The 13198-nt window shown below is 35.0% G+C and overlaps 1 protein-coding gene across 2 annotated transcripts in view; it reads left to right on the forward strand.

Annotated features, from left to right (window-relative positions):
* rdx (BTB/POZ and MATH domain-containing protein rdx) overlaps nt 1–13198 on the forward strand; it is a 277477-nt gene that overhangs the window by 127695 nt on the left and 136584 nt on the right. The window contains exon 1 of one of the 2 annotated variants that reach the window (XM_069820396.1): nt 5491–5647. The exons of the other annotated variant lie outside the window; for it this stretch is intronic. Coding sequence (XP_069676497.1) covers nt 5634–5647 — 14 coding nt within the window. The 5' untranslated portion in view covers nt 5491–5633. Of the gene's footprint in view, nt 1–5490; nt 5648–13198 lie in introns of those variants that run through there. 2 annotated transcript variants of the gene reach the window in all.

The raw sequence follows: 13198 nt of genomic DNA on the forward strand, positions 1-13198 counted from the left end.
GGATAACCTATTATGTATGCATGAAATTGATCTTGTAGTGGTTATTATGCTGTGGAATATTACGTAGAAGAGTTCATAAATGTATAGAGGCAATATTAAAAATGTGTATAAACTTGGTAACAAATTATAATCATTATGTTCATTTTCAGTCCGTGTAAACAAATCCACAAATATACATAAATATGACGTATTTATAATAGTTAATATTGCACATAATTTATTTACAATTATTTAAAATGAATTCTAAAAATCATGTCTATCTTTTGTGACCTTTGGTTTGAACTGGTGTTCTATGTATATATTGTAAACTTTCATGGAACCTTGAGTTTCTTGTTAATTTCTTTGTACTCGTAATATGCGTAACTGATCGCTGCTGCATTGGACTTGCTGTTATATTGACCAAGTCACACGGCCAACACGTAGCTTGATATATCAGACTACCAGTTACGTCATTTTAACATTTTCGACTCAATACATCTGTTCATTGACCAGGGTGCGAATTAACGGGGAAGATGGGGGATTTCCCCCCTGTTGGAAAGTTATCCCCCTCTCATAAATTCATATTAACATCCTTGCCAGGGATAACTATCCCCCTCACAAAATATAATTGTCTCAATGTCAGTATACTGTATAAAGTGTAAAATAAGCAAAGAAAATAATACTGATGTATTATCACCTGCAAGCTGACAACAATCAATAACTTAGGAATTACACATCTTATCTTAAACTTGCTGATAGATATTTATTATTATTATTATGATCAAGGTGCAAGACAAGCAACTTAGTGAGACCAAGCGTTTAGTAATAATAATAATAATATTAATAATAATAATAATAATAATTTTATGTATTGTATTCTCTAGCTAGGATTCTATCCCTCTCTCATAGAAATCTTAATTTGCACTCTGGCATTGACTACAACGAGATACACCACTGGTACAACTCTTCTACATAATCTATGGTACAACTTAATAATAATAATAATAATAATAATAATAATAATAATAATAATAATATTTTATTTTCGCTGGCAGAGTTAAGGCCATATGGCCTTCTCTTCCACTCAACCAGCCTTAATCAATATAATACATATTTAAATTACGAACAATTAGACTACACTTAAAAGGTTCTCCAGCAATATTCTTCAGTTAAGTTTTAACGACTAGTAGACTACATATTTATTTAAATTTAGATAAACCTATAAGGTAAAGTAGTAACTTAATTTATGAGCTCATTTAATTCAATCAATTATAATTAATTTGAGGCAGCTAGTAAAATGATGAAAATTAATTTAATATAAGCTTACTAGAACTATGTTACAGGGAGAAAAAAAATATATATTTATAAATCTAAAATATATTTCTATAATGAGAATAACCAGTACAAGATCGTATATAGACAATAGCAAGTCTTACAAAGGTTCTTGGGACTTGTATAATATGTGCGCTCCTAGCAGAGAACAATTTTTAAGAAAATTTCAAACTCTGACCCTCTTGCTCTATTCTTATATGCAGATCTACAAAGTCTTTTGCAAAATTTGATGGAAAGATTTGTAAAATACCTATATCAGTGAGCAATTTTTTTTCGCTTAATCTGAATGACAAAGAAAATTTACGTGAAGTAAAAAACATTGCCCTCTAAAATATAAAATTGTCCAGGAACTATAATCTTTGGATCCTGATCATATTTATCATCAACCACAAACATAAGATTCACATTGCTGCTATATGAATTTTATATTCACAATAGAATTGCAGATGTTGCAGAGAGAGTCAAAGGGCAATACTCTTCTGTTTGTGGGGAAACCCATTTTGGTCTTGAGCTTAGCTTGAATTTTTTTTTTTTTTTTGAAAGTAGAACAAATGCAAGACTTGATAATTGAAGGGTTGATTGGAAAAACAACCCATGTCAAAAAAAAAAAACACTTTTTTTCAGGGGAGCGAAAAAACATTATTTCTCGTTATGTAAAAAGGATAAGAAACTTAAAGTATAGGTATAAATACCCCAATGCTTTATAAATATATTGCTTGTATTTTAAGCATACACAGACGCCACATGATTTTAGCTTTCCATTAGTACCAATATCTCATTTTCGGCTAAAACTGACATGGGTTGTTTTTCCTATCAACCCTTCAATTTCTTTTCATGAATACTGTTAGGAAACCAACATTACTTAGAGTTGTGGAATATTGTGAAGCTCGGTCTAAATTTTTCACATGGAAATGCAACAGTGGAAAGTGGGTTTTCTGTCAATAAAAACTTATTAATAGAAAACTTAACTGAATACAGTCTCATTTCTCAAATAACTTGAAAATGCAATAAGGTTCTATGAAAACATAGAAAAGATTCCTATCACCCATACAATGCTAACACACGTAAGGGGTGCTCATAGGAGATACGAAGAATATCTCAAGGAATCAAAACAAAACCAGAAATGACTTGAAAAAAAGAAACTTTCCTTGGGGATAAAAAAACTTGAAGAATAAAGAAAGATAGTAAAACTTCAAACAGCTAAAGAAGATACCATAAAAACAAAGATTGAGATGCTGAAGAAGAAGAAATTGAATTAGGTTTACTGATTTGTTTGCATTTACGTTGTACGTACATAGCTAGGACAAAATGAAAACAATTGTCTTTGTTTTGTTCTTAATTTATAATGTCCATATGTAATGTTTTGTCAAATATAACAAATAATAAAATAACAAGGAGAGCATTGGACGGCTAGGGGATGGTGGAGGCTGATAAAAAAATCAATGCAACAAAATTGCATGGTATCAATTAATTATTTTCTTTAAACTTAAAAAATTATCACCTTCTGATTTCAATAAATTTAATGATACATATTTGGAAAAATTTTACAGAACCATATTCCAAAATCTGTATTGTCAGGGAAAATTTCTCATAGTCATGGAAAGTCAGGGAAATCAATATATCGAAAATAGCGTGAACCATGTAGGCCTATTAATATATACGAGTATATAGGCTATACATCTTGGTTTCTCACTTTTAACACTGTTAATTAATACAAGAAAGTTCCCATAACCCCAGATCACATATAGATTGCTCATTCCTATGTTACAATCGGTTGCACTTTGAAGAGAACAACCGCCAGGATCGCCATTCGTCCGTCGTAAACGAACACGAGATGGCAATACAGTCGCTAATGCAATTCAAATGGGAGTTATGACGTGACTCCTTATGTAACAACTAAAGGGCAGCATAGTAAACCCGACAAAAGTTGTTACCATCAAAGCCTATAACGCAGAACAATCGGGGTATATATGATATAGGATATAACAAATCTACCAAATCTTTAGTATTAAAATATGAAATTATAATATTAAAATATTGAATTATGTTAATATTCTTTCTGTTAACAATGATCTGTTCACCTCTTGATTTATTTTCCCTGTCAGTTTGTAATTACATAGCGTTTTTGGAATTTACGATCAACCATGTAATCACTTCTTCCTCTCTTGTCTTTAGTTTGGGAGTCTTGTTATTTTGAATTAACTTATTTCTTGGTTTATATATTTGTCTTGCGCTTTTACACGATGAATCTTATTAACTTTGGTAAAATTATACCGGAAAAAGAGGGTTGCCCTAATTAATAATATTGATAAAGGGAACTTGGGGTCTGTGACGTCAGCATAGAAAATATTAGCTACAACTTGTAAGAGGGAAGCGGGAAGGGTAGGGGACCGATGTACGCTCCTGACGTGACCCGCTCTGGTGAAGCTCTCAAGGTGGAGCTGTCGAATCTACTCTCCATGTTTAAAAACAACGTTCTGACAAGTGAATTAGTTTTCCGAGGTTCATTGAGCTCGCTAGTAAGATGGTGGGATACACCTTTGCTAAGCTGACAGATATGCTTCTTGTTTGTGGGGAACTTCTTGGAAAATTTTACACAACGATATCCCAGCAGACAACACTCGTCCAGAAACGTTTTTTTTTTTTTCCTTTATATTGGCATTTGCGAGGAACCGGATCTTTGCAACGTGGTCCCAAAAGTTATATGTACACACCAGATTTAGAGGAGGAAGTGCTGACACTTACGTGTGATGAGTAGCGTGTTGCGTGCATTTCACGACCACCAATTAGACCCATACCATCCTTGCTGGATTGGAAAGAGGAGGTCCTACCTCATAGCTAGCGAGGTCACTTGACCTAAACCCTCTCGACTATTTCCTCTGAGGATAGTAAGTTAAGTCAGCTGTGTATGAAGATGCAGTGGACACGGCAGAGCGAAATCTCATACGCCATTGCAGTGCTTACATCAAAATTAGTAATCGACATTTTGACCATTATTTTAAATGTTAAAAATAAGCAATAAACAATGGGAATATGTATTATATGTCTTTCTCGTGTTAAATTGTACCGTACCTGGTTAACATGTTTCGGCCTGCTATTGGTCTTCTTGAGAACTGGTCGTTGCTGGTCTTGGCGCCTTTTGTTTTGTTTCCTGTGGGGGTGTGTTTGTGTAGTGTAATGTGGACTCAAAGAGTGTGTGTATTCTGAAATTGAGTTGTGTGTTGATAATTGAATTGCATGTGTTTTTCTATGTCTGAAGTCGACCTGGTTGGTGAGTTGTGTATAGCGCTGGCCTTCTATGCCCAAGGTTGCGGGTTCGATCCCGGGCCAGGTCGATGGCATTTAAGTGTACTTAAATGCGACAGGCTCATGTCAGTAGATTTACTGGCATGTAAAAACTCCTGCGGGACAAAATTCCGGCACATCCGGCGACGCTGATATAACCTCTGCAGTTGCGAGCGTCGTTAAATAAAACATAACATTTTAACATTTGTATGTCTGAATATTTCGTATTGTTCTAATGTGTTTAGTTTCTGGCTTTTTGGTTGGATGTGTAGAATTTCCATGTCTGTGTTGATGTCTCTGTAGGTGTAATTAGCATTTGTGATGTGTTCTGCATGTGTTCAACACAGAAAAACTGGAAACAGATGTTTCTTCAAAAAAGCAGAGGACGAACAAAAGTAGTGTCTAGAATAATAAGAGAATCCAAATAAAAGTTTACGGAAGGATTACCTTCGAAAAGATTACTGATGAATGATGATTCATAATAGATGATGATGATGATGATGATGATGATGATGATGATGATGATGATGAGGAGGAGGAGGAGGAGGAGGAGGAGGAGGAGGAGAAAGAGGAAGAGAAGGACAACGACATTGCAGAAAGTGAAAACGACCATGGTTAAAGATTACATAACATAATTTGGATGAAAATGTTCGTATAAATAAGAATGTAATGATTAATAACACATTCCTGTAAACGAGACTGATTGACTTGTGTTTTGAGTCTACCTCTGGTGTTCTGCTGGATTGTTGAACACGTGGAGGAGACAATATCTTACTATTCGACACTTCTCGTGGAGCGTCGACCCGAGTGGCTGACCTCGCGAGGAAGTCGGCAGTCTGGGGGAAGTGAGCGTGCAGCAGTTGGCAGACGATCGGCAGAGATTGTCGCTCAGTCAGTTCTCCGAGAGCCGTTGTAGGACGTGGTGTGTAGTGGTCGTCTGTGTCGGATTACAGTGTGTGATGTGTTGACGGGTGGCACGTGTTTTGTGATTTGTGTTGTGGGAGTATCGATCCCATCACGTCGGATCCCATGCCGAAATGGCGCTGGCACGGTGAGTTTGCTCCGATCGATGACATCCTGTCACGAACCTTAGGATGTATGTTTTTGAAACAGCTTGTAGCCAGGACCGCTCATCGAGGTCGAGACCTCCTTTACCGATTCGCGAGGTCTGGAATGCATAGACATGTCGGACAAGGCTGTGTTACCACACGTGGCGGAGGCTTTAGGCGAGGTTTTAAAGGGTCTTCATTCGTAGACAAATGTTCCAGTTATCATGCACCATTAATTAAATCTCAAATCATAAATACCGAATTACCAGCAATCGTATCTATTTCGTCCAGATCAGATATTAATCCAGTTTGACATTACGTTTGATGCATTGTCCTATGTAAATGTTTGCAGTATAAATTTAAAATATGTTGGGTAATTTTGTATATTGCAAATTGTTGAAAACATGTAAATTTATTTCGTATGTATTCGGAAGAAAATTTTCCTCGTTCTCATTTAAATTAAACGTATCTTGAATCCACATCATATTCCTATTGTTCCGAAGATAGTCTTTTTTTTTCGCAGAAATTTCGCCATCTTCCTTATTGATCGGCATGTATCAATGCTACCAACATAATCTTCAAGGTTTTGTATCTGTATTGCCTCGCAAAAGCTTTTGTTACATTTTTGTCGTTTGGTTGGTAGCCACAATTGGAGGGTCAAACAGAAGTGCTATTGAGGTTAGGTCATGGCATTGATATATTCCCCACTTGCAGTCTTTATGAATGTTTGTTCTTATTCTGAAGTAAAGATCTTTGTGACATTTGTTATTTTGTATTGTTTCATTGTTATTTGATAGTGTATCAATAACAGAATATAATTTACAATTTTATTAATGTTCCTGTGCATGTCGCGAAGGAAAAGTAATTTTAACAATTAACTTCGTGAAATAATATTGTAACGTACAGGCAGGCAGTTTATTACCGTTACGATGCTCTACTTCAGAAAGGTTTAAATTTAAATATAAACTCATATTCAATTCCCAGTAGTTATTGTGTTTTCCAAAGTACGATTGTTCATTAATTAGAATGTTTGCGACCTTTGGACAGTAGTTGTTAATTTCATACTATTATGCTGTCCGTTGGACGATTGTTGTCGGTGAACTGTTCGTAATTCAAGGTGTGATTTCTCGCAGATAATTTTTTGAGTTTGTAAATTTTATCGTATTGTAATTAAATGTATCTTATTATAGAACTGGAGTGACTATACACACACACACACACCTCAAGTCATAAGATGTTTGAAAACCATGGTGTTTGTAATCTTCGCATGACATTCTATTGCATCTAAGAAAGACGTCCAGTCCAACACAGGTCATTTGGAGCCACGTGCTCGTTTACCTATAAGGCTGAAAAAGATCTCGGAAATAACTGAGGCTAAAAAATAGGTATTTGGAGTGCGAAAATATTCTTCAAAATAACAAACGAAAACTGGTTGTGACTTATATCAGTACTGACAATAAGGAAAAAATAATAGAAAGTGCTATAATTGAACAAGTTATTTATTTTCATTATTTATGATGTGAAATCTTCTACATAGTGGCAGAGATGTCTGTGTTAGAATTGATTAATTCAGACAAATTTGGGAGCCACTGAAACCTACACTACTAAAATATGCAGGATAGCATTCCTCAACTTTGATAAAGAGTTCCCAACAGTAGACTAAGAGGAAGGCAGAAAAAGGGAAGATTGGAGAATGCTGAGTTTGCAGTGAAAGACCTGTCATTTTGCAGAACACTGTGTATATGTTTATGTAAGAGTACGGTAATTCATGAGAAACTGACCAGACAACACCATTGTTGAAACGGTACCGTCTGCCGTTAAGATAAATTACCTTTTGTAATAATTTTTAGCACTTTTATAATTTTAAAGAAGTTTTATAGTTTACAATAGACTAATTGAAGTGGCAGGAGTATTGTTTCTGAGATCTATAGGGAATTACAAACTACTCGACAGAACTGCATATGATTACATACCAGTATTGTAAGACTGTAATAAATAATGTTGACGGCCTAATTAGTGTCGAGATATGCGCGCGCGCGTGTTTGAAACTACACATAGGCCCTATCAGAAATGCAAGACACTTGGTTATCTAAAATAGCTCAACATTATCGACCAGAAGTTCTCTAAAAACTACGTCAGGAAGCGAAACTGATATTTGTTCTAAAAAAACTCCTATGATAAACCCTTCCCAGTTTAACTTGGACAGAAATCCTAGTATAAGAGTTTTCAGCAAATGATTTGTTAATAAAAGTAACTCATTATCTCACAATAGAACTGTAGATTAACAGATCGGCCGGTGACTGCGATGCGTCTACAATGTAGCTAATTCGAGATATTTTCCTCTTCGCCTCGTATTTCCATTTGCGCAATGATATCCATGATAATTATTTTGCTGCGCCTTATGTTACGTTATTCGATTTTTTTTTCCAGGATCAACTCTTTTACTTGCGTTGAGGGCTATGCTCAGCCCTTATTTAGGGGTACTATCTCCATGAGCCCGAAAAAAAAAGTTGCGCCCCCACCAACTAACTTAAACATTTAAGCAGTCAAACTAAAAAACTAGAATGTAACAGTACGCTACTATCTAAAGCAGGCATCTGCGAAGTAGGAACACATCGAAAATTTATTTTCGGTTAGGCCTAGATTTCTTTTTCTCAGAATTTCCCCCCCCCCCCCCAAATTCTAAATTATGTTGTACGGAGTTTGCAAGAGAGACTAATAGTCTAATGATTGAAGAACAAAATGTTTGTTATATTAATCGCTTTTCGCATAAATAAGCATTTTGTGAATGGATTTTTTTATTTGTATTTGTTTAGTTTTTTGTAAACATGTTTAAGCGATTTCAATAGCCTTCCGACTTTTAATTGATCCCATACTTACATATTGTCTCAGGAAAGTGGATCTTCCTTTGTATAAAACCAGTCTTCACCACTTGCTGCGTGTCTTCTGAGCTGTTTAAGAATCCGTGGAATCATCTTATCGCTGTTTACACATGCATAATAACATTTCGTCATATTATTTACTGCATCTTTGCCTCTTAATGATCGCAACGTCTTGATTTCCCAACAGTTTTTTTTTGTATATAGAGAACTATGTTGCGTATCGTTTCTTTAACCACGACCTTACAGATATCTCCTTACCTTTATTATGTAATTCTTCTGGAACTATGTCGATGGCTTAAAGCACAGATATTGTGTCCATTTCTGGTCAAAATTAACATAGGTAATATACTGATAGTACGAGGCTAAATCTTCATTTTGCACAAGTATTGAATGGCATGGGGCATTATTAAGCTTAATATAACGATTATAATATTATTGCATTATTTTTATGAGACGTATGCAACAAGAAACTCTTATTTCAAAGTCGCAGAAAGTTAAAAAAAAAAAGTGGACATACAGTATTTCTACTTTTAAGCCAACGATATGTCTGATTAGTATAATATGTTACTAATTAGCGATGTATGCAACGGAGGGGGAAAGGAACTGGTCACCCTACCCCATTAACGCCTGGCTTAGTTACCTCATGAGTGATGCCTTATTGGTGTCACTTAATGAGGTTTCAAACCTGTCTTCGGACAGTTGACTAAACAGTAAGCCAACGATGTATTTTAAGATGGGATGAAAAACATTGTTAAACTATGTTTTGCATTTCATAAATAGGCTAGGCCTATTTATTTCAGCAAAGAGAGAATACATTGCAAAACAATTTTTAAATAATCGCAGTCTGTTGGTAGGTAAAATACCACTTTTTCGATTACGTAAGTAGCTCGTATAGAGAAATTCACTTTGTCAGCGAACAGCTTGTTTCGGGATCTGAGTGATACACTGTTTGTATAATAATAATAATAATAATAATAATAATAATAATAATAATAATAATAATAATAATAATAATAATAATAAAAATAAAAATAATAATAATAATAATTTGGTTTTTATTAGTATGTTAATTCATAGCAAATAGTCAAGGACGTGTTTAAACTTTGCGATTGTGTAAATCAGTGATTCTCAACTTGGGGACTATAGACCAGTTAATGGGAAGCTGCGAATAATAATAATAATAATAATAATAATAATAATAATAATAATTTCTATGGAAATTTGAACAGCCGTCTATTAAATAAAACACAAATTATTTTAATTTTAAATTGATATTTCAAATTTAATGTTACGAGTACTAACTTACATACGTTCTACATTCTACTCTATACCTCTGGCCATGAGGTCATTCTTAACTAGGCCTACAAGCCTAATGTGAGGAAATGAAGGGCATCAACATCAAAAGATTGAGAAACACTTGTCTAAATTCTGCCTGTAATCACATTTGCCATTAGATACCTAATTCATTCATTCATGTCCAAGGGCAGCAGACCAACATTGCCCATATTTTAAAACAGTGACAAAAGAATAATTGATTTTACAAAATAAATTTATAATATATTTATTGTGAAATATTGATACAGGAAAGATTATAACAGCTTATTTCCTTTAGATAATTGGAAAAATCCCAATATTGTCGGAAATATCGACTGTACCTCTTTAATAAATCACTTTATTTTTTACGTTTTTTTTTCTTTTATTTGAATTATGCATACATTTGTACACAATGACCATTTGCTGTGTATATTTTCTGTTTTTACAGAGTAATTGCTATTACAAAATATAACATAGCTCGAAGCGCATTGATATTATGAAAACGTATTCAGCGTATAATAAAGATCACATGCTGGTTTTATACAACCAATAGTTGACAAAAAAAAGGCCATTTAGCTTAATACACGAACAAGCATGTGATCAGTTCCACTTCGTACTTGGGAGATTTAAGGCTCACATTGAAAGGGTCACGGAAGAGTACTGAATTTTACACCATATTTGTCTCCTTACTTATCGTTCCATTTTACATAACGAAGCTCTACTACGGTACTGATTTGAAGTGGGGGCTACCACATAATATGCTGAGCAAATGGTTGCAAATATGTATAGATTAGGAATGTCCAAACTCCGGTCGTCCTGTTTGCATTTCCTTGGCAGGTCTATCCTGCTGGCACTTTTAATTCCTTAGTTTTTCCTACATATTAACATGTTTTTGCATACTACATATGTGAGAGTTCATTTTTCGAAGTAGGCCTACCTAGCATACTGGTTAGCCTACGACAGCGGTGGCGAAAATTTAATCGTGCGCCGAGCCACTGTGTAACCTGCAACGTGCATAGTACCTATGGAGGGAGGCGGGCACCCGAAGGGGAGGTGAAGTAACTGTCTGATTTATTAACGAATTTTCATTTTCCTTACGTCAAGCACTTAAATATAACTTTATACAGTACAAGGCTACAAACTAATATGTAGTACGTGTAACGAAGAAAGAAATGAACAATATCACAACCTAAAATTAACTGTCTTCAGAATGTCTCTGCGACAACGTTTCAAAATTAGGAATTATGTTACTTACTGCCAGTCGTAGTTGATCACGAAGGTATTTGTCTGTCAGTCGTGATCTAAATTTGGTTTTTACTATTTTCATTGTTGAAAATAATTTTTCACAAACGTAAGTTGTAGTGAACATGGCTTCAAAAGAGCAAGCGAAAGAACGAAGCTTCGGATATTTATTTTTTGGCAAAGATTTGAAAGTTCAACATTTCTCAAGTGCTTACATCTAGCTTTCATTTGACATCACATAGTAAATCAGTGAGTTCAAATTGAAGAGCTAACCGCATTATTCGTATATCTGCTGAAAAAGGGTCGACGCACAGAGATGATGATGATGATGATAACGATAACAACAATAACACTTAACCTTTTAATGTTTCATCAGTAACATGTAGTATAATGCCGTTTTATGTTATACAACCGTTTTCCTCGTAATACTTGTGAACAAATCATACATTTAATATTCTCATCATATTGATAGCAAAAAAAAAATGCGTCCTCCCATCCTACTTGGAACTTTCGTACATGGTTTCGAGAGAGAGTTATGCCACTCGCAGGTCAGAGACAAATACAAATGGAACGGAGTTCGACTCCAGTGAGTGAGAGGGTTGGGGTTGGCGGAGGTTTTGAAGGAAGCGAAATGCACAGCTATCACTGCGAGCCACAATGTCTTGCGAGTCACGTTCTCGCCACGGCTGGCCTACGATATGCGGTTTCTCCCTTTCTTGACCGGTGTATCTTTTTGAAGTAGTAGTGGTAGTCTAACGCCCAGGAACTTGGATGAACTCCATTCTCCTTCTTGCTTCCCAATATAATTTTGATGCTGAAGTCAATTCTAATGGAGCTAATGCTATATTTGAAGTAAATTCGTGTATTTTTCGTTTTTTATCTCTAGTTAGGTTAATATTTATGAAATGCACATATGCCAAAAATTTTAATGTATCTCGTATTTTTAACATAAAGTTTTACACATTATACATACTTATGTGTATTGCGTACGTTTATTTCAAAGTTCCGGGATTGCATTGTAATAGAAGGATACTGTACCAGGTATGCACTCTCAAAAACAGATGACAGATGTAGGTTCAAACCGCCTGCCAAACGATATAGATGTCATACAAATTGTGTGATTGTAAGTAGGCTAAACTCTGACTCATACTCAATACAGTGGACGGTTTATAACTTTTACACAATGAAAGTTCGTCAGTCCGAAAAAAACTGGGAAAATTGTTTTATTTCGTTTAAGTATAATCTGTGGAGTAATTTAATATTCTAGTGTAAGAAGTATGAAGTATGCTATACTTAATTTTAATATTATCCAGGCAATCTCTCGAGACTATCATCTCATTCGTCGAGACAAATCGGATTGAGCAGTAGCCTGTAGACGGTTTCATCGCCGACTTGACAAATTTGCATAGTAGACCACGGCAACTTACACAAAAACAAAATAACTGTGCCCATTTAATGATAATTGTTTACATTGTAAAAAAAAACAAAAGCCGTTGTTGATGGATTACGTGATTAATCTGTGACAGTCATTGTGTTCTTGTAAGTGTGGGAATCTTTGGTAAATGTTTCACTAACTTCGAAGAGTATTTTTGGTGTTAAACGTTTTGTTTTCCAGCTGAAATTTATGTGTCTCAAATGACAGAGGTAATCATCTTAATTTTTGATAAGACAATGAAAGGAAATGAAGTTCAGGTACGGATTACTGTACCGGTACAGCAAGACAGACGTTTAGGCATCAGGTTCGGTCATCTTGTTTCCGAAAGTGTACATTTTGTGTTGCACTAGATTTAGTCTGTTTTCTACATTTTTGTCCTCTTCGATACTTTCATTGAGAATATTATGACATTGTTTGGAGGATCACGGCTTTTTGTGTTAGGTTATGTTTGTGTAGGTGTTAGGTTTTGTTTTTATGTTTGTGGATGTTTATACAAGGCCATTTAAATTAGCACGCGAACTTTATCACTTCGAAGAAAATATAATCTCTCATTGTAAACAATCACAGCATGCTCTGCTTACTGGATTTGACAAAGATAGCTCCTTAATTCAGCGATAAACTGTGTCTAGTCCCATACCACAGTTCAGTATATACAGTCACGAAGCTCAATACGTAGGGAA

Source organism: Periplaneta americana, chromosome 3 (assembly GCF_040183065.1).
Source record: "Periplaneta americana isolate PAMFEO1 chromosome 3, P.americana_PAMFEO1_priV1, whole genome shotgun sequence".
In the NCBI taxonomy this organism is placed as follows: Eukaryota; Metazoa; Arthropoda; class Insecta; order Blattodea; family Blattidae; genus Periplaneta; species Periplaneta americana.